Source organism: Sturnira hondurensis, unplaced genomic scaffold (genome assembly GCF_014824575.4).
Source record: "Sturnira hondurensis isolate 20B ecotype Veracruz unplaced genomic scaffold, ASM1482457v3 Scaffold0006383, whole genome shotgun sequence".
Classification (NCBI taxonomy): domain Eukaryota; kingdom Metazoa; phylum Chordata; class Mammalia; order Chiroptera; family Phyllostomidae; genus Sturnira; species Sturnira hondurensis.
In genome coordinates, this window is record NW_028079014.1 from 104,922 (window position 1) to 130,110 (window position 25,189).

The window sequence follows — 25,189 nt, forward strand, 5'->3', positions numbered from 1 at the left end:
CTTCACCGCCCTCCGGAGAGCCCTGCTTTCCCTTCCCCTTCGTGTGCTAAGTGCTGCTGCCAAGGGCTGCTCGCCAGGTCAGCTGTGGGGGTGCTGGTTAGTTTTACATCACGGTCACGCGAGGGGCGTGGCGGCACTGGGTAACTCTCCAAGTCACGCGGTGCTGCCGGCAGAGATCGGAACCCCGGCTGTCTGAGCCCAGAGGCGGCCCTCGCACACTCGCTGTGGTTTGCTGGCCGAGACTGTCTTTGGTCCTTCGTGACCCTGGGGGTGAGGTGGTTGCGTGTGTGTGTGCGCACGGTTCCTCGCAGATGGGCGAATTCTTCGGACTGGTAGGGGGCACGGAGTGGTGTTTTTCATTTTGTTACTGACTCATTCATTCACTTAGATAATTGCCAAGTTGTCCTTCCAAAAGCTCCTTACAGTGTGGGTGCCCCAGGTTTCCCGAACACTTGTCACCCCTACATTCTGTGGTTTGTGCGTTTTGTCCAAAAAGGGGATGTCTCGACTTCCGCCAAGATGGAGGCATAGGTGGAAACACTGTGCCTTCTCCCACAACCAAGTTTGGATACAACAAAAGTTTTGGTGAACTACCACACATCCAGATACGAACCGTTCAACGAGGACGGTAAGAGGCAGAACCAGCAGCAGAGCTGGGTCAGCCAGGGCAGATCTAGGAGCGCAGGCAGCCCAGAACTAGTCGGGGTACGGAACAGACTGACCAAGGTCGCACACTCTCGCGCAGTGAGACGGATCACACAGGCCCCAGGGGGCAAACCCAGTGGTGGAGGGCTGACAGCAGTGGCACATTCACGTGCAGTGGGACGAAACGCGAGGGCCCCGGTGACGGTGGCAGCTGCGGCCAGAGCCGTGGGAGGTGGCAGACGGGACGCCATTGCTCCTCTTTGACCCCACCCCCATGTACAGCGTCACAACCCAGCAACTGAGTTGCCCTGCTCTGGTGAAAACCTAGGGCTCCGTTCCTGCTACTTAACAGGCACAAATAGCCCAAAGGATGGCTCAAGAAGAACTCAAAGTCCCAGAGCCAATAACTCTAAGCGACCAACAGATTGCCAGGCTCTCAGAAGCCCAATTTAAAACACTATTTATTAGGATGCTCACAGAATTGGTAGAGTACAGTCACAAATTAGAGAAACATATGAAGGCTAAACTAATTGAAATGAAGGGAGATGTCCAGGAAACCAATAGTGATGGAAAGGAAACTGGGACTCAAATCAATGGAATGGACCAGAAGGAAGAACGAAACAAACGACCAGAAAGGAATGAAGAAATGAGAATTCAAAAAAATGAGGAGAGGCTTAGGAACCTCCAGGACATCTTTAAACGTTCCAACATCCGGATTATAGGGCTACCAGAAGGGGGAAAGAAACAGCCACGAGGGGAAAATTTATGTGAACAAATAATAAAGGAGAACTTCCCCAGTCTGGCAAAGGAAATAGACTTCCAGGAAATCCAGGAAGCTCAGAGAGTGCCAAAGAAGTTGGACCCAAGGAGGAACACACCAAGGCACATCATAATTACATTAGCCAAGACTAAAATGAAGGAGAGAATCCTAGAAGCAGCAAGGGATAAGGGGACAGTCACCTACAGAGGAGTACCCATCAGACTGTCAGCGGATTTCTCAAAAGAGACCTTACAGGCAAGAAGGGGCTGGAAAGAAGTATTCCAAGTCATGAAATCCAAAGACCTACAGCCAAGATTGCTTTATCCAGCAAAACTTTCATTTAGAATGGAAGGACAGATAAAGCGCTTCTCAGATAAGGTCAAGTTCAAGGAGTTCATCATCACCAAGCCCTTATTATATGAAATGCTAAAGGGACTTATATAAGAAAGAGATGATGAAAAATATGAACAGTGAAAGGACAGCAAACGCACAGTTATTAACAACCACACCTAAAACAAAAGCAAACCAAGAGGACAGCTAGATCAGGAGTGGAACCATAGAAATGAAGAACACATGGAGGGTTAGCAACAGGGGGGTGGGAGGAGGAGAAGGGGGGAGAAGGCACAGAAAATAGCATAGATGGTAGGTAGAAAATAGATAGGGGGGAGGGTGAGAATAGTGGGGGAAATACAGGACCTAAAGAACTTGAGACACGTGGTTATAAACTAAGGGGGGGAGAAGGGTGGGGGAGGGAGTGTGCGGGTGGAGGGGAAAGAAGGGGGTGAATAGAACAACTGTAATGGTATAATCAATAAAATATATTTAAAAAAAAATAAAAAAATAAAAAAAAAAACCAAAAAGGGGATGTCTCGTTTCTGTCGATAGTCGTAAACGTGAGTATCTCTCCTGCCGGCCGTGGGATTTTATTTGTGATGGCCACTTGGAACGTTTTTGTCTGTTTTTCCTATCGGGCCATCCAGTCCCTGTCTCTCCAGGTTGTGGAGGGCTTTGCGACGGAAGGAGGGCTTCTCACTGCCATGGGCTGTGCTTGCTCTTCTCCCCCCATGGGTCTGCCACTTTCCCGTAGGGCTGAGGAGGCTGTGTCTGTCCAGGGGAGGGGGTGGGGGCGGGCTGGCAGCCCCCATGTCTCCTTCAGACCCTCCACCCCACCTGGAGGGCACACACGACCCCACTTGTCTCTGCAGACCAAAGGCTACGGACCCCCCCCCCAGCCTATCCTTTGTCCTTTAACTTTTTGACTAAGTTTTTGCCACAAAGAATTTTTTGTGACATAGCCACATTGTTGCCCTTTTAACTGTGACTTCTGCTTGTGCTGTCCTGTTTAGAGAGGGGCTGGTTTCCAGTAAGTTCTGTGGGGCTGATAAGAATCGGTCGCTGAGTACCTGTCACTTTTGGGTGGTGTGACGCCGCGTTCTGTTTCCAGTCCTTTGTGTTGGAGTTCCACTTCGGGCCCAACGAGTACTTCTCCAACGCGGTCCTGACGAAGACGTACAGGATGAAGTCGGAGCCGGACAAGGCCGACCCCTTCTCCTTCGAAGGGCCTGAGATCGTCGACTGTGACGGGTGAGGAGCGCCGTTTTGCCTTTTTCTGGAACAAGACCGGGAGGTGATTTTAGAGCTTTGCAAGTAAGAGGGACATTAGGAATAGAGCAGGGAGTTGTTGATCTGCCGAAAAGCCCAGTAGACAAAGATTTACATTGAATCGACTTTCTTTTCGGGGATGTGGCAGCCAGTGCTGGGAGATGTTGCCTGGTGACGTGGGAGGGGTGTGGGTCAGGGGCCTGTCATCCCCGTTGTAACGGGGTTGGGGTTCTCTGGTCACTGTCATGAAGCTGGGCTGCTTCCCCTGGCATGGGGCTGCTGGTGGCGGATGCGGTGCTGTGCCAGCAGGGCGTGGGTCGGCTGCTTGCTTGGCTGGTTGGTGGGCACTTGAAATGCCCTTCCACTCATGGCCAGGCACCTTGGCAATGTGGGTCTGAGGTCACCGAGGAGTGAATGTAGTTTGAGTTCATTCCTCTTGGTTAATTTGAGGTGGTTTGGGAAAATGTTTCTTTTGAATTGAAACATCATTTCTATTCACTGGAACCCCCAAGTACTTGTCCTCATGACCTTCCCCGTGTGGACAGTTCCAGCCTTAGCTACGCTTGGTCACACTCGTACGGCTGGACTGACTTTGATGGGGTCGTTGCCCAAGGCCAGCCGCCGTGGTGGGAGAGGCAGGCCTGGCTTCCCCTTCCGGTGCCGTCAGGGGTCATGCTGGACCAAGGGGATTGGGGGAGTCTCAGGGTGCTGTGCCCGGCCCCCCAGGGCTGCTCAGCACGCACCCCTGGACCCTGTGTGTTCTGCACTGGGTGTCTGTATGGGGGGTCACCTGCTTCCTTTCCACAACTCGTCCCATTTGCTGGGTTGTCTTGAGAATTTGGATGTGTACGTGCTGACGTTGGGTGGTCTCTGGGGGTTGTCCAGGGCAGCGGGTGACAGGCTCTGAAGCACCTTGACTGGGGCTGGTGATGGAACACACACTTCAGTGTCTGCGCACACAGTTGTGGGGACGTGAGGCCATGGCTGCTCTGGAGGCCTGTGCTGGGGACTCAGAGTGGTGGCGGGCCTGGGGTGCTTGGCTGGCAGGCGGGTTTCATCACACGTCCAGGTTCAGCATTAGAGCCGCCGTGCACTTGCTGTGCACGTCAGTAATGGGTCTTCTTCCTCTTGGCGGGCCGACCGTGATGGCTGTCCCGTCCCGGTAGGTGCACTATTGACTGGAAGAAAGGAAAGAACGTCACGGTCAAAACGATCAAGAAAAAGCAGAAGCACAAGGGCCGTGGCACCGTCCGAACTATCACTAAGCAGGTCCCCAACGACTCCTTTTTCAACTTCTTCAGCCCGCTCAAAGGTGAGTGTGGGGTGTGCGGGCCGACACAGACGGGCGCCCCCGCTTTCCAAAAGCCCTTGCCCCACCGCTCCACTTTCACAGACAGACCTACATTAGTGTCTGTTTTATTCCCCGGAGAAAACCCAGAGGGGTTCATCTTTAGGGAAAAAGGCGGAAAGTGACCGTCAGGGTCAATGGGTGTTCCATACAAGCCGAGACACTGGCAGTAGCGTCCACCCCAAGCAGTGTGCGCGGCCCCACTGAGTGCCTTCCCTGTGACCACACCCATTGCTCGGCCCCCAGCCCGTGGCTCTGACAGGGCCGTCCTCTCTGGGCCTTGTCCACACTGAGCTGGGAGGGTGCTGCGCTCCATGGGAGGCTAGACAGGATTCCCATCGTCGTGAGCGAAGTGCAGGCAGAGTGCGTGCATCGAACTCACCTGCATCCACCATCCACAGGCAGAGGACGGCACCTTGAAAGCTGCCAAAGTTGGTCCTGCCGGTGGCAGAGTGGCATCTCAGTTGGCACCCGGCAGCGGGTGAAGTGGGAGGTGGCACTCGGGTGCGCAGTGCACGGTGTGTACGTGTCAGGCCGTCCCTGTTCCCACTGCGTTCCAGTGTTCTTTTAGGTCGCGTGCTGCTTCGTGGGGTTTCATGGGCTGGTTTTCGGGTTCAGGCACACACTAGATGCTCCGTAGAGTAGATGGTGACCACGAGAGAGCTCGTAGAAACGCTGTCAGACGGCGGGCAAGCCTGTGCTTGTGTAAAAGAACTCGAGAGCCTCGGGGGCACTGTTCTCACAGGGTGGGGGCGCAGGAGGGCTGTGGCGGGGTTCTCAAAGCTGGAGGGGAAGCAGAGGTGGCCCTGGGCTTCGTTCTGAGGAGGCGCCGAGCACCTGCCTGGGCCTCCCTGGAAGCCCCTCCGCCACAGACCCCACGCCGCAGGTGTACGTTCCTGGGTGCACACGGGTCGCACAGCGCAGCTTGGAGTCATCTGTCCGCCTAGTCGCTCTCCTGCAGGGCCGGATAGGGCCCAGGGGGGTTGGAGACGTCCACATTGTGGTGAGCAGGGAATGGGGTTTCTTCTTTGAGAGGTAGGGGCAGAGAGAACGGGGAGGCAGAGCCCTTGGCCCTGTTACAACAGCGTGCGAGGAACAAGCATGGCTGTGTGCCACAGACGGGAGCAGGACCAGTCAGACGAAGCACTGCCGCCGGCCCTGCCACGGGACTGAGCGCGTGCAGGCTTTCTGTCCGGGGCTGCGAGGGGGGCTCCCCCCCCAAACCAAGGTCCGCCTCACCCTGCAGTCCAGTCTCCCATCGTGGTGGCTGTGCTCTGTGGCCTGTCTCAGAGCCTGGAAGATGGAAGCATGTGCTGGTTTGGGGGTGAGAAGAGCCACAGAGTCCACCGGTCCGGTTCCTTTTCAGGGAAGATCCCTTTGGAGACTTGCGTGGCCTTTGGGAAGGGCACCTGTGAATTCATGGTGTAGACACATTGGTTGGTCGGAAGTGTCCTTGGAATGGGATTTTAAGCCCTTGATGAAATCCGATGGACTTCACCGGGGACTGCGGTTCACGCTCCTTGTATCGGAGCGTGTGCAACGCGGGTGAGGCTGCTGTGCAGCGCCCACAGCGTACCCAGGTGGGCGGGCTTCGTGGCCTGTGGCTGCCAGCTCGGTAGAGCTTGCATTTATTGTTAACCGTCACCCAAGGATGTGCTTATTGCCTTGAGAGGGAGGAGGCAGGGGCGGAGTGGCAGAAAGAGACACCTGTGTGGGAGAGACGGGCACGACGGGTCCCGCCTGCCCTGACTGGGGGTGGACCTGCAGCTCCCCGGTGTGCGGGGAGGACACGCCTGCCAGCCGTGCCTCCCGACCTGGCCGGCTCCTTCTAACGAGTTAGGTGGGGCCGGCTTCTAGCGGGGACTTCCGTGAAGGTGGACAGGGGTGGCAGTGGGAGGTGGCGGTGGAGAAGCTCGTCGCAGCTGGCGAGGTGGGTTCCGGTGTGAAGGGGACGTGAGGTGGCTCGTCCAGCTCCTCTTTGTCCCTAAACCCACAGAAAGGGGCTGAGGTCCTGTGAGGAGGTCTCTGTGCTGATCCCTGACCTCAGGCCAGGGCCCCCAAACCTGAGTCTCGAAGAGCCTGTGGGATGCTTACGTGCCAAGGCTTGGAGGCCTTTGCCTCGTGCTTCTGCCCCCAGCACTCAAGTCCCCGCAGTGGGCAGCCCTGGCGGACAGCAGGGCCTCCGCCAGGCATTTCCACAGTCAGGGCTTTGACTGTCACCGGGCTTCACCGAGCGTGGATTCACCTAAGTCTCGGTCTTGGCCATCCTGCTCAGTTCACTCCTGGCTGTGTCACGTGCTGTCATGGCTGAGTGCGGAGCTGAGATGAGGGACACTCACCCACAGGCATAGTCCACATCGTGGAGCCGTTTCAGTGCCCTCGTCTCCCCTTCCTCCTTTCCAGACAGAAACCTGGTGTTGACTTCTCTGAGGCTTCAGAGCCCGGAGGTTGCCCCCTCATGTCCCAGAATCTTCGAGTGTGGTTTTGCAAGATGCGAGTTAGAGCTTCCCTTAGGGCACTGGTGTCCTCCGGGGCCACTGCTTGGACTCCTCGACGTCCCCGCCCACCTGCTCTTGTGGGACCTGCTCCTGTGGGACCTACTCCTGTGGGCCCTACTCCTGTGGGCACTGGTGTCCGTGCTGCTGTGGAGGGCCCAGGGCAGTGTTCTCCAGCCGGGGCTGTGAGCCGCTGGGCGTCCACCAGGGGGCACCCAGCCTGGGCCCTTTCCAGGGACAGCCCTGCACCGTGGGCTGTTAACGTGTCATCTGTCAGACCAGCTTCCTGCGTGGGTTGAATGTTTCTGCTTGTCAATGTAACACGGACATGTTTTGTCTTTTTTTCTAGCCTCTGGGGATGGAGAATCACTGGTAAGATTTATGTCGCTACTAAAAGCCCCTTATGTTACGTTGCTGTTAAGGCTGTATTTCCCGAGTAGTTACCTGCTTGTTTTTCACCTGGTCCTGTTGCCTAAACCCTGGGGTGCGTGTGTGTTCACTGCCCCCCTCACCACCTCACTGGTGTTCCTGTAAGTCTGCTTGACTTTGTGGCAGTTGTCACCTGGCACTGCTGGACCTGGGGCCTTCAGTCAGGCTCCCAGTAGTGAGGGCCAGGTGTGGGGAGACAGCGTGATGCTCGCCCCTTGGGTGGGCTGACGTGGAGGCCCTCTCTCTCAGGATGAAGACTCCGAGTTCACGCTGGCCTCCGACTTCGAGATTGGACACTTCTTCCGTGAGCGGGTAGTCCCCCGGGCTGTGCTGTACTTCACAGGGGAGGCCGTGGAGGACGATGACAACGTAGGTGCTCAGGGACGGCCCCAGGACACACGGCGCGCTATTTCTGGCGTTGGGGGAGTGGGAGAGAGGGTCGCAGCAGGGGCAGCAGGCGGCCCGAGCGGTCCCTGTGTGTAAAGTGCACCTGCTGGCTCACTCCAGGGCTTCCTTAAGACCCCCCCGGGGGGGGTGCTGCATCCTGTTAAAGGCCTTTGAGCTCTGGGTGACTGTTCAGTGGGAGGGGCCCCACTCCCAGAGGTCTGGCCACAGCGCGCTGTCCGTGCTGGTAGAGCCGGTTCATGCTGGCCTGCGGCACAGTGGCCCCAAAGGGGTTCGGGCCCGGGCTCCGCTGGAGGAGATGAGCCGAGCCCAGCCCACCCGCTGCTCTGCGGCTGTCGCCTGAGGCAGGTCCCTTTGGAACCAAGGCCCGGCGGTCCTGGTTTATGGGGACAAGGTTTTGTTTCGTGGCACGTTACTGGAGGGGCATTTCAGAGGGTGCTCGCCCTGCTTTCAGAGCTCTGGGGTCTCCTGGGCGCTTCTGGGCCTCCCTGCTCGCTGGGCATCAGGTGCCAGGAGGGCCCGGCCTGTCCCCTTGCTGGTCACTGTGCAGGCCTCCTCCCCCACCTTCCTGTGTTAAATGCCCCCGCGGGCTGCAGGGCCCTGGGGCTTGGCCTGGTGCTGGGTCACTGCAGAGCTCCAGGAGTTGCTGAGACCCAAGCTTCAGGAAGTGTTGGCGACACGGTGGAGTGGATAGAGCAGCTCTGGCTTGGTCTGCCATGCGCCCCAGCGCCCTGCTCCTCCCTCGGGCTGCAGTGTTCTGCCCTGCCGAAGGGACGTGTGTTGGAGACAGGTCCCTGCGGAGCTCCCTGAGGGAGGTCCGGTGACGTGGTGTGTCCAGAACCTCAGAAAACCCTCCCTTAAGCCTGTTTTAGCTGCTTCTGACCTGACATGCTGTGAGGGCCCCGTGGCTGCGAGGCGCTGAAAGGTCTTTCCTGGTCGGGCTGCTCGGGCTACTTGGAAGGAAGAGGCACCGAGCTCCCTCCCATCTTGGGTGCTGGCGGGGGCTGGAGAGCATGTGGGCTGGGCCTGGTGTTGGAAATGAGCTGCGCCAGCACCCGCACTAGCCTGAGTCTTACTTGGGTGGGCTCTGACGAGAAGCATGGTCAGAAAGAGCCTGCTGGGTGGTCACGCACCGGGTGTCGTGCAGCCCGTGGTGCTCGCGTTTCCCTTGTTGGTGAGGCTTTCACCTTAGTCTGGTGTTTGGAGCTTGAGTGGGAGCCCCCGGTGGTATCTTTGGGCGGGAGCGACCTTCATTCAAGGCCAGCCGACTTCAGTGCCGGAGTGCCGCCCACGCGTGCCACACCACAGTCCTGGGTACGAAATGACACATCGGTGACTGGTCTGCTGAGATGAGCCAGCATCCTCGTTGGGTCCCGGGCACACCCAGGCTGACAGTCTCCTTTCTCCACCCGCACCCTCAGTCCTTGTTTTGACTGGTTTCCAGGGAGCGGCCTCCTGGTAACGCGGCAAGACTCATGGGCCAGCGCTCCTGCAGTGCTGGCCCCACCTGGCTCACCGGAGCCCCGCTGCCCTCTGCTCAGTGGGGGCGATGGATGGGACCTGTGTCTGGGTCGGGTGGCTGCCATGCTTTCGAAACCTAGTAATGTGTTTCTTTTTCAGTTTGAAGAAGGTGAAGAAGGAGAAGAGGAGGTAAGACCAGCTCGTATGCATCAGGGTCATTGCCCCAAGGTTGCGTTCAGGTTCTCTGCTGGGGGCTGGGGGGTGCGGAGCGTGTGAGACCCTGACACCTTGTTACGGTGTTCATGTGACGCTGCCTTTGAGCCGTGGGTCCTGCTGAAGACTGTGGGCCGATGGCAGATGCCACTGCGGCGTCCTGCTGTGTTCGACCCTGCATTCAGCTGCTGAAGGGCATCTTAGGAAATGATCAATCAGCAGAAGACACGTTTTACCAATATGTCGATTTCAGGGTTATTTGACAACCAAAGATACCCGTGAAAGACTAACTGTCCAAAGAGGCGACTTAGTCCTTTGTGAGCGATGGTAGTCGGTTCCTTCTAAGTCGCAGTGTCACTTTGACTTGTGGCGAGTCCATGGGAACTGAGGTCCTGTCCACTCTTTCCGTTGCAGGAACTAGGAGACGAGGAGGGAGAGGACGAGGATGATGCCGAGGTGAACCCCAAGGTGAGTGGTTCCAGGGCCGCCCAGACCACAGGTGTGCGGGCTGCGCGCGTGTCCCCTCCAGTCAGAAAAAGCGGTTTCTCAGAGGGCCGCCGAGCACAGATAGCCGGTGCCGGCCACAGATAGCCGGTGCCGGCCTGCGTGCCGAGTGCAGACGGCCAGTGCAGGGCTTCCCAGCCCTTCTCAGGCGTGCTCCTGGGCAGAGCCTTGTTTCATGACCGTCACCTCCTGGCGCTTTCCTTCTCTGAAGGTGATCAGTTAACTGACACGCATGCACTTTGCGTGTTTATTTTTGGAAAGGATGCAAAGAAGGGGTTGGGTGGCGCTGTTACCATTTTTGAACTGGAGAGACTGATGGAATTGTAACTATAATTTACCATCGCACTTGGGCTGAGAACACTCAGTTTAACTCCTGTAGGTGTCTGTAACTTAAAACAGACCGGGGGGCTTTTAGGGAAAACCTGACCAAAACGAGTGGGTGGCCCCCTTAACTTAACCTGTGAGTCTGAGCTTTACTCCTGGTCTCAGGTCAGCTGAACTCCAGGGGCCCCTCTCGGGTGCTGGTGGAAGGCTCAGCGCACCTGCCTCCCATCAGCTCTCACAGGCTGTCGGGACGCCGACGTGCCAGGCACCTCAGAGCACGTGTATCTAGTTAATCAGCGCTGTCTCTGCGCTTCCCCATCTTGGCGCAGAGCGGGCAGTGCCCTGGTCCTGGGGTCCGTCTGCTCCCTCGTGTGTGTGTGTGTCTGCATGCGCATGCTCACGCAGGCGTTTCTGCTATGAGGGGGTGGGGGTGCGGGGCACGGGGGCCGACACTTGTTAAATATGCTCAGAGAAACGCTCACGTTTGTGAGTTGGCCCGTCACTCCCAGGGCGACTCTTGAAAGCCCACCTGTGCTCACCTCTGAGTGGCAGCTGGTGAGGGGCCACAGGGTGATGCAGACCTGTGGCCCGGGATGAGTGGGTCACACTTGGGGACGGGGTGGTTAGAGGTGTCTGTTAGTTACAGAACTGGGTGGTGGGGACACCTTGCCCCACCGAGCGTGAGTCCCAGGGGAGCGTATTGCCCTTTCTCTGCCGTCAGGCCACCTCGGTCTCCGTGGTCGGCTGCGGGGCTGAGGGTGGTGTGCTTTGCGTGCTTGGGACTCGGGGCACTGTCTGGTCCGGCTGCATCTCGGTGGCAGTGGGCACCTCACTCCTGTTCCTGCTTCCTCCTGGGGTCTGTCCTCTTTCCTCACGTCTGGTTTCTGGGAGAGCGTTCTCACCGAGTGGCCACAAACCCTTAGGAGGTAGAGGACCGTCGGTCCCCGCCCTTCTCGAGGCCTCCCAGTGGCTTTGTTGGGAGCTGGTGAGGAACGGGTAGGAGCGAGCCGAGCGGGGCCGTGAAGTGCCAGACCCGTCAGCTGCGTGCGGTCCGGGACTTGGACCTTGCCCTCTGTGGCTCCTCTGGCCCGATGCGCACTCTGTAGAGGGGCCCGGCGGGGTCTGCCCTGCGGGAGAGGAGGGAAGTCGGGGGCGCGGGGCACGGCCTGCGTGCACGCGGTGCTGCCCTGTGGCCCTTGAGAGAGCAGGGCGGCTGCTCCCTGTGTGGTCGTGTGCCCTTGTCGTCTTCCCCGCTGACCGCTCCTTTCCCTCTTCCCCGTTTAGGTGTAATTTTTATCTGTTAATCATTCATGCATTTCTAGGTAAGGTGGAATTTCATTCATTCCTAAATTCCAAATGTCGACCTGTGCTTGATACCCGTGCCTTGTTGTGACTGTGGGTGCAGAGGGTGCTGCCGTGTGGGCACACACATGCAGGGCGTGTCGTGTGCACTTCTGAAGCCGACCGACAGAAGCTGCCTTGGCTCCTGCTGGCAGAGCCCAGTGTTCTTTGTCGACCACACAGCCAAGGGGTCACTGGTGTGGCATTTTTCATGACAACAGGACTGCCCTCCAGGAAGAGGACACAGAGAGAAGGGGTTCTAGGAGGTGACAGCAGGTGGGGGGCCCACGAGCCAGTGGACGGCAGTCCTGGAGGCAGACTGGACTTCCTCACGCCCTTGCCCCTCCCTGCTGGCCCCTGTGCCCCGCCACCCCCAGGGGGCAGTAGGAGATGGCAGGAGGAGATGTGACTTTTCTGGACGTGTTTGTCAGTTGCTCAGTCCTGTAGGGTTCAGGCGTCGTGCAGACCAGTGGGTAGTGAAGGGGTGACTGGACTCTGCCAGAGCCTCTCACCTGCATGGCTGCCAGCCTGGGCAGCGGAGGTGTCCGTGCGCACCGATGGGTTGGCTGAGTTTCTGCCTCCCTAAGGGCAGTGCCCGCTGTGGGCCCCGGGGGCTGCTGGGCCCCATGGTGTGGGGCCGTCAGCGCTTGCTCCTGGAGAGGGGGGTCGTGGCAGCGGGGCTGGGGAACGGATGCTGAGAGACCAGCATAGGCAGGGTTATCTGGGAGGTCATGGGGCTCCCCTTGTTGGCCAGAAGGAAGCCAGCTCCTCGAAGCTGTGCCTGTGGAAGCTGGGACTTCCTGTGTGAGCACTCAGACCAGCACCTGTGAAGGTCTGTCCGCACTGTCCTCCTGGCTCCCTCGTGCGGGCACAGGTCCGGGCTGAAGGCACATCTTAGGTGGAGTGCTTCTTGATGCTTCAGGGTCAGGGCTGATCCTTTACTTTTGTTTTTAGGTTGTTGCCCCCCTGTGTCTGCCAGACTGTCTCCCACTCCCCACCGGCCAGTGACTCTGGAGCACCGAGAACCGTCTATTTGGCCTCGGGTCGGGGCTGGGCGTGTGCTCAGGCTGCAGTGCCGGGCCCAGGGTGGGCAGGGTTTTGCCCTCGGTTTGTGCCTTTGAAATGCCAGCTCCCTTCACTGATGACTGACCGCTGTTGGGTGGCCAAGCTGCCATTAGACTTCGTGGTGTGAGGCAGGGTGTTAGGCTTGTACTTGGGTGCTGTCCCGTGCCACAGGCCAAACGCCACCAGTCTCCCCACAGCCCTTCCTCCTGGTCTCGGTCCCTCCACAGTCTTGGGGTGGACAAGGAGGCAATGTGTGCCTCCTGGTCACAGCTATGTGTGGCAGGACTCAGCACCATTATGTGACACGTGTCATTCCCATGCAGGTGTTGAATGGAAAGTCCCTCCTGTCCTGCACACCTGCCCCAGGCCCCCATGTCACCCTACAGACCTTTTCCTGGGCCCTGCCCCACAGTGGCCTGTTGTCGGCCCTGGCCAGTGCTGGCAGGGCCCCAGGGCCAGCTCTGTAGGTGCAAGCTTGTCTTGTCCATCACCCCGGGCTCCAGGACTGTCATTCTGTCCCCGTGGCCCCTTGCATGTGGGGTTTCATCTCTCAGTGGGGTTTTCCAGAGAGTGAGCTGTAGCCCCAGCTGGCACTGAGCGGGGGTGGTTATGTTACCCCAGGCGTGTTTCTCCACAGCCCCGTAGTGCGGGTCATTCTCAGACTCCGCGGGCACGCCAGGGTGCGTGCGGAGTGATGCGGGTGCTTAGCTCAGATCGGGGTGGGGGGCTTGCCATGGGGCCTGTACACAGCGCGCACTGGTCATTGGGTGCCAGTGGGGGGTACACACGAGAGGTCACGTTGGAGTGGTTCTGGAGTCGGGCCCTCGGTTCCTCTTCTGGGAGGATAGGGTTTCCACTCCCGTACTTGGAGGGTGGGTGGCCTGTCTCTGGAGGTCCCGATACCTAGATGTGGGGGCGCCCCCTGGTGGCCAGGCAAGCAGGCCAAGGGGAAGGGGCCCTCCTGTGGGCGTTGGGGGCCAAACAGGAGCCCTTCAGGGTCAAATGTTGGTCCTCTCCCAGGGATGGGGGTGGAATGCGGGGGGCATGCCGATGACTCACAGGCGGCGCAGTGGGTCCCCCAGAACTGCGGGCTACCCCTTAGCCCTAGAACCTGGTGTCCTGTGACTCGGTTCATCCTGCGGCCTGAGGAGCCACTCTTGGCCCAAGAGCCTCCTGGGATGGCAGGCTGCCTCGATGTCACTCCCGGGAAGTTAGCTTCTGTTTCATTGCTGTCGGGAAGTGCATGTGTAGTGGCTGTTCCGGTTCACTCGGGTTAGAGTGAACCGATGGGTGGTTCTGGTGGGTGGGGGTGCTCGGTGGGGCTGGGGCGGTCCTCTGAAGTCTGGTCTCTGTCTTGGCAGAAGGAGCCCGGCCAGCCCTCCGAGTGCAAGCAGCAGTGAGGCCCTGTCCTGGCGGCGCCCGCACCGGACCTGTCTCCTCGTGCATGGTGTTCACGTTCCCTCTTCCTTTGTCCTTAGGGTTTTGCTTAACCTGTGCAGTGGCAGCTTCAATGCATTTCAGAAGTAGGAGGTTTAACGCCCACACCCTCCTCAGCCTTGGGTGCAGCTCGTAGACTTTCCCAGGCCTGGCTTGGGGGGGCCCGTAGACCACAGGGGTGGGGGTGGGAGGTCACCTGAGCCTAGGGCAGATGTCTGGGAGCTTCTGCTCCTGTCTCATTTGAAGACACCACACGCTTCGTTTCCAGCCACCTGTCTTCTGTGTCTGGTTCCTTGGAGGAGCTGGAGAGTGGGGTCCGTTCTCCTCAGTGTGTCCGTTTTGCAGTTCTTGTTTCTCTCGGGGTTGGGGTGGGGCCGGGGCGCCCATGGCGCTGAGGCAGGGCTTGTGTGGTCGTCCTCGTATTTATTTGTCCTTTTGTGCTGTGAGGACTTGGGTGCCTGCGGCCCCCTGTCCTGGAGTGTCTGGAGCCATGTTTGTGACTGGAGCCCTGGCGACCTCACTGGGAGGAGGGGTGGCGGCCCCCCAGGAGTGGGCCTGTGTGGAAGGACGCATTTTGCTTCCTCCTGCCACCATCTGCCCTGGCAGAGCCTGTCCCCCTGCCCTGGGGACCCTCAGGCAGGTGGGGTTTTGGGCAGGGCCAGCCATCCTGTGTCAGCATCTGTCTCAGCAGCTCCCAGTTGTCAGCCCACGTCCACCTTGTCTTAAAAGCCCTGGGCTCGGCGCGACCTGGCCTTGAATGGCGTGTGGGGTTTCTGAGTGTGTGACCGCGGTCCCTGGCAGCCAGGATGCCGGGTCCACACTGTGACCAGGCCTGGAGAGTGCTCAGCCTTACTCAAGATACATTTGTAACTGAAGACTCCGTTTTCAATTTGTACAGAATAGTTAGAGTATTCTATTAAAGTTGTGGAACACAGACCCAGTGCCTGTGCAGTCTCTTGGGGGTCGGTCCTGGGGGGCTGGCGGGGCCCATGGATGTGGTTCCTCCGCCCCTGGGCTGTTGCCGTGGGGCCTGTGGTGTGGGCAGGTTCAGGGCTTCCTGTTTTCTGGTTTTCTATTGTTTCCCAGGCTGTGTTTCCTGTGCCTGGTGGGTCCCCAGGCCCACGTTACTTTCTCTGGGTCGGTGGGGCCCCTGTGGGCTGGTGGGCTTGAGGCCCTGAGGGGCTGTGCTGTGGCTGGCCCTGGCCCCCACCCGGGCCTGTTGCGAGCTCATCCTCCGCATGGCCCACATCTGCTCCTCTTGAACAGTCATGGGAAAGGGAAGGTGGCCTTCCAGTGGCCAGGAGCCTGAGGCCTGTCCAGGGGCAGGCCCCTCCTGGCTCTTGGAGCCCCAGGGACACTGCAGAGCCTCCAGAGGTGGGTTTGGGCCTTGCCACTTGTGCCAGGACGTCCCGGAGCTCCCGGGAGCTTTGCCTAGAGTCCCAGCCACGAGGCAGTAGGATGGTGGCACCAGCTGCAGCTCCAGGTGGACACCAGCTCGGCGCAGCCACCACAGGACCCCACCTTGCCCATCTGACAGCTGCTTCAACTGTCCCCACTGACCTCTGGGCCCAGACACCACGACGCTGCTTTCAGAGGGTCCAGGGAGGGTCCAGGACCACTCCCTACTCCCTTGGCCTCTGCTGCCCTCCCTCTGTTCTCAGGGTGACTCTCCGAACACCATCTTCTGTTGGAGGGTGTGGGGCCTGTTGTGGTGCCTGTCCCTCAGGCCTAGGTCTTGGCTGTCGCCTAAGACCAGCCCAGGCCCAGCTGCGCTTTCTGAGCTCCCTCCCAATCGCGCCGACTTGTGAGGGGGCCCGGCTTTGCCCCAAGCCAGCAGGACTTGGGGCAGCAGGACTTGGGGCAGGACCTCCCCAGGTGGCTCAGTGCTTCCACCAGGTGCCAGGAGTTAGAGATGGGGGCGGCTAGCAGTGCCGTGCACCCTACAACAGTGGTCCCAGCGGCAGGGACCTGAGGGGGTGGGGGCAGGTGGGCGACAGGTTTCTGGGATCTTCAGCATCCGCAGCACCTGTTGGGGGCGGTGCTGTCTGGGAGAAGGAAGTGGTTACACAGGTGTGTCCACTGGACTCGCCTCACATGGGTACACGCGGCTCCTGGGTGTGAATTACACCTCAGTGGAGCTGATTTCTTAGAAGCCCCAAATTGGGGTGGTTCGCTTAAAACTCTGGCATTCCCCTTGAGTCAGGGAGTCGTGGCCACTGCAGCCTGGCAGGGAGCCTCTGTCCACACCTGCCGTGGGCAGACAGCTCGGCAGGCGGCTCCCCAGCCCCCTCCAGCTGCCCAGCAGTCTCACTGAGGCCTTCCCCCGGGGCAGGTTGGGGAGGGGGTGGGGCCCTTAGCTTCAGCCAGGCCAGTGTTGGCGGCGGTGCCGATCTCGGTCAGTCCCCCCGTACCTCGGGGTGGCGTACAGAGGAAGTCCAGGGGGAGCGGCAGCGGGGGGTACCCCCTCAGCAGGCCGTCTCCTGCAGCACTGCCCTGGAGTGGCACCCCCGGCTCCCCGCCAGCTGGCCCACCCAGCCTCTTGGCCTGGCTGCTCCTGGACTTTGTCCCCTTCCATTCACAACGACTCCCCAGCTTCCTTCCTCTGGAGGCAGACTCGTCCTCCCCGCCTCAACCTCAGGGAACCTAGTTGGGGGCGGGGGTGCTTAGACCCCGACCCCGGAGACGCTGGCAGACGGCAGTACCCAGCAGCACTTTGGTTCCTCCGGATTTGGTGTGGTTCTCCGGCACCTTGTCTGCCTGGAACCCTCCTCGGGTTGCACAGCCACTCTGAGGAAAGCCTGGGTTCCACCAGCCTTTGACCTGGGAGTGCCCTTTCAGCCTTGCTGCCCAGAGGGCAGAGCCCCACATGCCCCAGATGTCACCAGTCACTGGCCCAGCCTGGCCGTGCTGACTCAGTGTGCCGTGGGCGGTGGCCGGATGTTACTTTCCATGACTACCAGAGGCCTGGCCTGGAGCCAGCTGTGCCAGGCCCGGCCTCGTGGGGACTTGGCCCAGGACCTTCTCTGGGCCCAGGAGAAGCGGGGCAGGTGGCCAGCACACGCTGGGCCAGAGCTTCCATCCTCCAGAGTCCCTGGGGACAGGCCTGCTGCCCTCACCAGCCTTCCCTGGAGCCTGCCGGCTGAGACAGACCTTTCGGGTGTGGGCAGACAGTGGCCAGGGTAGCCTGGGGTCTTCCCCCAGCCTTAGGCCACTGTAAGGGGTGGGGTGTGGGGGGACCTGGGTCAGCAGCTGGAAGATTCCAGCAGGGCTCCTCGAGCTGCCATCCTTGGGGTCAGGACCCCAGGCCTCCTGGGAGCAGACGGGGTCCGGCCCCTTCGTCCCCTCTGACCTGAAGAAGCGCACTCTCCTGGGCCCCTCTCCTAGTCCTGCAGGTGGGAGGAGAGGGGGACTCAGAGGTACACCTGCAGGGCTGGGGGAGCTCTGAGAAGAAAGGGAGGAAATGAGATAGCCACCCAGGTCCTGGTTGGGGGCAGGGGCCTTGCTGAGGGTCCCAGGCCAGACCCAGCGGGTCCTCCCGCCGCATCCCGCAGAGGGCTGGGGGCACCGTCAGACTGCAGCTGGAAGACCTGTGGGCCTGCCGGCCTCTGGAAGCCAGCCAGCCTCTGGAAGCCAACAAGTGTGTGGTCATTGGTCACCATGTCCCTAGGACACTCTGGCAGATGGCCACGGTGCCCAGGCAGGAGAATCAGTGAATGAGTGGGGCTAGGGGTGGCGGGGGAGGTGGGGAGAGGGATTGCTGAGGCCTCTAGCCTTCCAAGTGGGAGCCCTGTGGGGACAGTGTTCTGAGCAGGAGCCCACTGGCCATGAGGCCGCTCCCTCTGTCCCCTACCGGTCCACTCCCAGTGAGGACTCCAGGACTGGGGGGCCCAGCCTCCGCCTATGCCTCTGGGCTCGGTGGCATCTCCACCTGTATTTCCAGATGTGCTCGGAGTGTGCCCAGGAGGGTGGCGCCCTGCAGAGCTCCCACTTACCCTCGAAAACCCAGCTCTGAGAGTCGCTGGCGGCCTCCAGGTCTGAGAAACCGAGGTGCCAGCGGGGCTGTGCTCCCTCGACACAGGACGGTCTGGCCTGCCCCTCTCAGCTCCTCGGGTCTCCAGGCGTTGCCGGGCCGGGGGTCTCCAGCCTCTGCTTCCCGTGGCTCCTGCTTGGTGTCTTTCTCCAAGACATGACGGATTTCAGAGCCCCTAACTTAGTCACATCTCCTTCCGTGTCATTCCTTCATTCATCCGCTGTTCCTCCAGTCTTCCAGAAAGGTCCCCTGTCCTCACGAGCTAGGCCCTGGCAGTACGCTCAGTTTCAGGGACACCCGGCCCCAGTCCCCCTACTCTAGACCCCTCCTCCCCAGTTTTGTCGTTTTACTGACGAGCACAGGGTCTCCACCGACTTCAACTGCTCCGACCAGAGAGGTGGGTGTTGCAGGCAGCAAGCTAGGTACTTCTGAGTTCATTTCTTTTCAAAAACACCTCCTGAGCAGGGCCCTGAAGAACTAGACTCGTCGCATCCCGGGGACTGGTAGTGCCTCGCAAACAGGGTTCTGAGGGGCCAGCGGACCTGTCGGGGAGCCAGGGTGGGTGAGCCCGGTGGCACCACTGTCTCATTAGACCCCCAGGGCCTTGTGAGGCCAGGCTCCCCTTTCAGATGCAGCTGAGGGTCTCGGGAGCCACGTGGAGCCTCAAGGGACACAACCTGAGTGGCTGAGGCCAGGCCGACAGAGCTGGAAACCAGGTGGGGACAAGCCTCCTGCATCCTGCCCTTGGGCCTCTCGCTTTCCCAGGCTGTGGCTTCAAGAAGAGGCCAGATGCCCCTCCCTCGGGCCCAGGTCCGGTGGCATCAGGCCGGCTCTCTGGTGCTATGGCTCCAGGCAGCTTGGGCCCCCTCCCTTGCCCTCCCTGGGGCTCAGGGACCCCAGGGCCCAGCATTTCTAGTTGGTGGGAGCTGGCAATTTGAGAGGGCTTCCTGGAGGAGGCCAGAGGGCGAGGGTCTCCAAGGCTAGGAAGCGCTGAGCTTCCCCCGCCCCCGGAAGGGGCGGTATTGAGCCCCAGGCACTCCACCCTGACACACAGCTCCCTCACCAGCAGTCGCTGGGCTGGCTGCGCGATGGCCTCAGGGCTCTGCTCCTCACTGCTGCGGGATGACCTCACTTGAGTTTCGGAGAGGTGCCCTCCTTCCGGCCGCCAGACACCCTCGCCCAGTTGGACGGGGTGGCAGACCCCCCTGGCCAGAGGTTTGAGGACCAGCCTCTCGCTGCCATGGTGGGGCAGGGGCGCAGTGGGGAGCCCCCTCGGGCTCCACGAGTGCCCCACATCCCAGGCGTCCTCCTTGGGTAAATATTAGTAAACTTGGCCCGACCTCAGGTGCCTGGGGCCACCCATGAACCACAGCCAGGCTCAGCCCCTTCCTGAGAAGCAACCACCCAAGGTCCCAACTTGGAGCCCGCTCAGCCACTTGGCGGGGGGCTGTTTCCTGCCCCACGCCTTGGGGTGCCGTAGAGTGGACTCAACCCCTGCTGGCTGGCTGGGTGACCATGGGTGAGTCAGTCACTTCCTCTCAGATCTCATTCCCTGAAAGTCCTTTCCACAACCACAGAGACGTGACACCGGCGGCTCCTTCTCCCATACTCGCCTGGCCCAGACCCCTGGGCTGCAGCTCCCTGTGGGGTGGGGACCCTGGTGGGAAGCCATCCTGGTGGCCCCAGGAGGGGCTTCCCTCAAAGATCCTCAGGCGGTGTTGCCAGCTCACTGCCCCGTCCCTGGCTTGGGAGAAGTGGGCACAGGGGTCAGCTGTGTCCCAGAGGGACTCGGAGGATCTGTGGGGTGGGGAGCACCGGGCCGCCCCCACTCCAGGTCCGTGCTGGGCAGGCTGTGGTAGGAGCAGGGACGCCGGAGTGGCTGCTGAGGGCGGGGACGAACCAGCCGCCTCTGCCCCAGCTTCCCGGCAGGGCAGTGGGCCTCGGCCCTGGGGCCTGGCGGATTCCCACCCTCTCCCTGGGGTCCCTGCGCCCTCCCACCACAAAACGACCTGTCCTCCCAGCTCCTGCCGGTGCCACCTGTCAGGGCACCACCTCCAGGACACTGTCCCCTCCACCCTCCCTAGAGAGGCCAGGCCAAGGGGCAGAGAGCAGCGCAGCGCAGGGCAGGGCAGGGCAGGGCAGGGGAACGCGCCTGGCCTGGACTCCCCTTTCATCCTCCTGGCGGCTGCCTCCAACCCCCTCAGGCCCCGCCTCCGCTCTGCTGCTGCTGCCCTTTCCCCCAGTCCCTTTTCCCTGGGGCTTTCGGATGTACACCTGTGGGGTGGGGCGGCGAAGCCCTGGGTCTGTGCCCAGGCTGGGTCTGTGCCCTGCTGACCCTCAGGACCCCCTTCATCACCATGGATTCCCCTAAGCTGTCTCCTCCGTCCCCTGGCCCCAGAACCTCCCCCAGTCACACACCATGTACCCACTGGGATCCTCTTTTCTGGGAGTCCTAGCACCAGCAAGGCCTGCAGCTGCACAGTAGGACAGCAGGTGCCTAGGCAGTGTCTGCTGGGAGCTCTGGATCCACTGCCTGCCCCTGCGGGGGGAGGCAGGCAGCAGACCCCCGGGGGTGGGCTCACGGTGGCTCCCCAGGGGCAGTGGCAGGCAGCACCCCCTTCTCTGGGAGGAGGAGGTGGGTCCACCGCCACCCAGGCCAGCACAGGCCCCAGCACAGGCCCCACAGGTGTCAGCAGCCTCATCTAGTCCGTGGCTGGTACCTTTCCCCCACTTCTGTCAAGGTTGTCTTGAGGTGGGAATCTGTGTTCCCTCTCCCCAAACTTGCTCCCCCTTTCCCCTCTCTTGGCAGAACGTTGACCCCCTGGCCCCCATGCTTGTCCTGTCCTCCCCACCACAGGTCAGAGTTCTGGGTCCCATGGGTACTCACAGGTCCTGTCCTGCTCTCCCAACCCCCAACCAGTCCTCTGACCACACTGCTGGGGTCAGGGGTGGGGCGGACCACTGGGCCTGGCCCTGGTCCCCTTTCTGAGCCAAGCGAGCCCCCTTATTTCTCACAGTGACTGTACAGGGCCAGGGTCTGGACCACCCTCCAAGAGGTCAGGAGACTGACCCGGGGCGCACAGTGAGGGCAGGCGGGGAGGGCCGGTCCCAGGACCAGCCTCACCAGCCTGTGCCCAGGAAGTCTGGCACCTGGTTTGACACTTTGCTGTCATCGACCTGCGTTTTTACCATACAGGGACCCTGCAACATGGAGGTGGGTGGGCACCCCTCCACTCTGCTGCTCAGGTGGGTCACAGCTGCGGTGGGTGTTGGAGGCGGACCCTGGAACGGCTGTGCACCCCCAAAATCCCCTGGCCATCTCCACCCCCACCCCTGGGAACCAGTAGGAGTCAACGATCAGTTCCTGCTCCTGTTAAGCCCTTTAAAGGAAGAGGGTAAATAAAAAAACGGCTGTGCCTGGCTGGCAGGCGATGACTCAGCCGCCCCCGCTGACCCGCGGGGCCAGGGCCCGCCCCCCGCGCCCGCTCGCCTGGTCGCTGCAGAGCCGCCCCAGTCGGTCGGGACACCAAGTCGAAGGCTCCCCGGGAGGGAGGCCCAAGCGGCCTCCACCCCTCACATTTATTGAGCACCACACAGAGCTGTTCTAGCACTTTCCAGGTGTTGCCAGTCTAAAAACGTGTCCCTGTCTGCACCCAGCAGACCAGAAATGGGGGGGTCAGAACACTCACTCTGGGTGGGCCAGGCCTGCGGGGCGGGGGTGGGGGGGTGGGGTGCGCGGCAAGGCCTGTTGTGGTGGGGACACCGGAAGTTCTCCCCGGGAAGGGCCCCAGGGTGTGGGAGGAACCGGAGTGGGGGTCACGGTCCGCTTCTGCCCCAAGAGTGCGGAGGGGAGACCTCAGCGCCAGGGCGCCTGGAGGGTGGGGGGTCTGGGCACCCCTAGTTCCCCGCCCTGGGCCAGCCCCGGCTGCGGGCGCTTCCCGGGGCTCCCGGGCGCTGAGTCACCCCGGGCAGGGCCGGACGTTCCTCCACGAGGCCGGCGTCCGGGGCGGGGTGGGGACCGCGTGTCCTCCCCTGGGTCTGGCGCCCCGGGATGCCAGAGCACAGAAGGGTCGTCTGGTGAGTTGCAGACGCAAACGAGGGGGTGACCGCGGGCGGGGTTGCGGCCAGCAGCCGAGGTGGCAGGGCTGCGGAGGGGGCAGGGACGGGTGGGCGCAGGGGAACTGGGCGCCGAAGCGGATCCGGGGCGTGATCTCGAGGGGGCGCGCCCGGGCGGGGCGGGGCGGGGCCGGGAGCGCGGGGCGGGGTCCCTATAAAGTGGGCTCCGGTCCCCGCTGTGACGCACTGCCCTCCTCGCCACCGCCCGAGCGCGCAACCTGCCCCGCGCTCCACCGACATGAAGACCCCGGGCGAAGTGCTGCGCGAGGGCGAGCTGGAGAAGCGCAGCGACAGCCTCTTCCAGCTGTGGAAGAAGAAGCGCGGCGTGCTCACGCCGGACTGCCTGAGCCTGTTCCCGGCCGGCCCCGGCGCGCGCCCCAAGGAGCTGCGCTTCCACTCCATCCTCAAAGTGGACTGCGTGGAGCGCACGGGCAAGTACGTCTACTTCACCATCGTCACCACCGACCGCAAGGAGATCGACTTCCGCTGCGCGGGCGAGAGCTGCTGGAACGCGGCCATCACGCTGGCGCTCATCGACTTCCAGAACCGCCGCGCCCTGCAGGACGTCCGCAGCCGCCGGGAGCGCGCCGCGCCCGCCGCGGCCCCGGAGCCCCGGACAGCCCGTGCGCCCTGAGCCCGCCGCGGTGAGTGCCGCCTCGTGTCATCCCCGGTCTGCAGACGGCGGTGGGGAGAAAGGTCCCGCCCTTTGAGGGCAGGGGGACACTTTGGAAAGGGGACCGGCTGCCAGGCAGTCTCGGAGGCTCGTGGGCACGCGTCAAGAGCCGTCGCTGGCACCTGCGGTGTCTGGGCCCCCAGGGGAACCGCAGTGGGGTTCCATCCTGGCCCGGGCACAGCTCCCTGACCCCTCCTCTGCCCACAGGAGCCCCACACTGGACGAGTCGGGCCGGGGCCTCCCCACTGACAGGAGCCCAGGATGTGCCTGGAGTGGCCGGAGCCCCTCCTCCCGCGGACGGCAGCGAGGACTGAGGCGGGGGTTGCGTCCCTGCCCCGCAGAAGGGGACCTTCTCTTGTGGAGCCGCCGAGCCCTGCCCCCGCTGCGCGGGCGCGTTAAGTTATTGGATTATCTATGTATTTATTTTGGTGGTCATTTGTTGTCAAACTGTACGTCTTAATATTTTGTTTTTGCATCTGCCATTCCGAATAAACTACGGGACCTGCTCTTTTTTCTACCCGCCCGCGTGGTGTGGTGATGTTCCTGGGGATGGCGGGGTCCGGGCAGGCCTGTACTGTGGCGAGGGGTCAGTCCGAAGGGCAGGGGAGTGCCGGAATGAGTGGGTGGCCGGTGGCACCCCCTTACCAAGCAGCCCCTCTGGAGGCAGGAAGTGCCGGGGCGCTTGGCCTGGCTAACTTCCGCTCAAGGGGTGAGTGGGGCGGTAGGGTTGCTGGCAGTGCTCGCTGGGGTGGGGGGTCATTCACAAAGGGTCCCCTGGAGGTCAGCACACACCTCCCCTCCAGCTCCAGCTGCCCCTCCCACCCACATGCCACCCTCATCACCGGCTCAGCCCTCTGGCGCCAGCCCCCACCTGACCCCAGTGCAGGCCGGGCCGCATCCAGCCTTGGTGGTCCTCCTCCCAGGCTCCACTGGCCGAGGCCCTGAAGGTCAGGCCAGCAAGGCAGGCAGAGCTGGGCAGGTCGGGGGAGGCCTGTGGCATTTCCAGTGATTTGGCAGGAGGCTGAGGCCTCTGAGTGGCCCCAGACTGGGACATTGGGGTGGAGCAGCCCGAGGAGTCTGACACGGTGGCATCGCCTGCCCAGCTGCCCCGCAGGGTGGGCTCAGGGAGGGGCCCCCCAACCTGGAAGCTGTATGGGTGAGGACCAGGCCCAGGGGGACTGTAGAACAGAGGACAGGATCCCCGCTGGGGAGGGACCTTCGTTTCGGGCTGGTGCTGGGAGGGGAGGCAGCGGGGAGGAGAGTGAAGAACCGAAACTGGGCCCCAGAGCTGGCTATTCGCCCTGCCCCTGGGGAGGGACAGCCACCACAGGCCTTCGAGCTGGGCTCCAGGGTCAGATGTGCCCGTGGCTGTCCCTTAACGGTGGGTGGAGGGGGGGAGCGGGTGGGACCCGGGTCCAGAGAAGGAACTGTCCCATGCCAGGGACTGTTTCCAGAAGGGCCAGTCAGAAAGTCCCTGTGCCCTTGGGGAGGAGTCCCCAGGCCCCAGGGTCGGCCCCACGCTGCCCCACCTGGGAGACCTCTCCCCATCACTGGACAGATGACCAGGGTCAGGGGCGAGAGTCCCGTCCCTGGGGTCCAGCAGGAGGTCTGGCCCTCAGGCCCCTCTTGATGGGACTGTGGACTTCTGAAGTTGAGGACTGGGAGCTCTAATAGTTTCCTGCAACGCTCGCCTGTGGGGAGGGGCGGCCTTCGCCATCTTGGGGGTACGGCGGGCCCCGGCAAGGTTGTTCTTTCTGCACCAGTCATCGGCCACAGCAGCTGCTGGCCTCCCTTGCCCAGCGCCTTTTCCCCAGGGAGCCAGGTGGGGGTATTGGGGGGTGGCGTGCCCCAGTTCTCCGGCCTGGCTGTCTGGGTCTACCTGGTGGGCTCCCCTACCCAGGTGAGAGGGAAAAACACCCACAGCCCTGGCCCGGTGGCTCAGTTGGTTAGAACATTGTCTCAACACGCCAAGGTTTCGGGTTCAGTCCCTGGTCGGCACGTACCCGTGATGCATCAGTAAGTGGAAGAACAAAACCAGTGTCCCTCTCATCACATCAATTTAAAAAGTAGAAAGCATTTCCTTTCATGAACAGGAACAACTTTTGAGGGCCTGTGTGGGCAGTGGGCTCCGCCGGAGGCCCAGGGTGATGCCGGAGGAGCAGGCGGGACGTCAGGGCAGAGGGGTCCCGTCTTCAGGGGCCTGAGCAGAATAGCCTGGGCGGCAGCACGGGGGACCCTCACTGGCGTGATGGCCTGCAGGGGGCAGGGCCCACTTCTCACTAGGACAAACTTGGGTGGCTCTGCCCTCCCCAGAGCCCCGGGGCCCAGTGGCAGGCCCCTC

At 61.6% G+C, this 25,189-nt stretch overlaps 2 protein-coding genes across 4 annotated transcripts in view; both read left to right on the plus strand.

The window, feature by feature from the left end:
• NAP1L4 (nucleosome assembly protein 1 like 4) overlaps window positions 1-14,965 on the plus strand; it is a 34,988-nt gene extending 20,023 nt beyond the window's left edge. For 2 of the 3 annotated variants that reach the window (XM_037047788.1, XM_037047789.1), the window contains exons 9-15: window positions 2,850-2,989; window positions 4,174-4,319; window positions 7,200-7,222; window positions 7,529-7,648; window positions 9,305-9,334; window positions 9,773-9,826; window positions 13,954-14,965. In XM_037047788.1, the coding sequence (XP_036903683.1) occupies window positions 2,850-2,989; window positions 4,174-4,319; window positions 7,200-7,222; window positions 7,529-7,648; window positions 9,305-9,334; window positions 9,773-9,826; window positions 13,954-13,992 (552 nt within the window). In that variant the 3' untranslated portion in view covers window positions 13,993-14,965. Of the gene's footprint in view, window positions 1-2,849; window positions 2,990-4,173; window positions 4,320-7,199; window positions 7,223-7,528; window positions 7,649-9,304; window positions 9,335-9,772; window positions 9,827-11,470; window positions 11,509-13,953 lie in introns of all 3 variants that reach the window. The other variant, XM_037047790.1, reaches the window with a different exon arrangement.
• Window positions 14,966-22,235: 7,270 nt separating this feature from the next.
• On the plus strand, window positions 22,236-23,365 carry PHLDA2 (pleckstrin homology like domain family A member 2). The gene is made up of 2 exons (XM_037047791.1): window positions 22,236-22,819; window positions 23,056-23,365. The coding sequence occupies exon 1, from the start codon at window positions 22,414-22,416 to the stop codon at window positions 22,807-22,809; it is 396 nt and encodes a 131-aa protein (XP_036903686.1). The 5' UTR covers window positions 22,236-22,413; the 3' UTR covers window positions 22,810-22,819; window positions 23,056-23,365.
• Window positions 23,366-25,189: the final 1,824 nt, after the last annotated feature.

Bases quoted from the DNA above. Each gene is read 5' to 3' on its own strand.
- PHLDA2 (XM_037047791.1), top strand. From the start codon at position 22,414: ATGAAGACCCCGGGCGAAGTGCTGCGCGAGGGCGAGCTGGAGAAGCGC.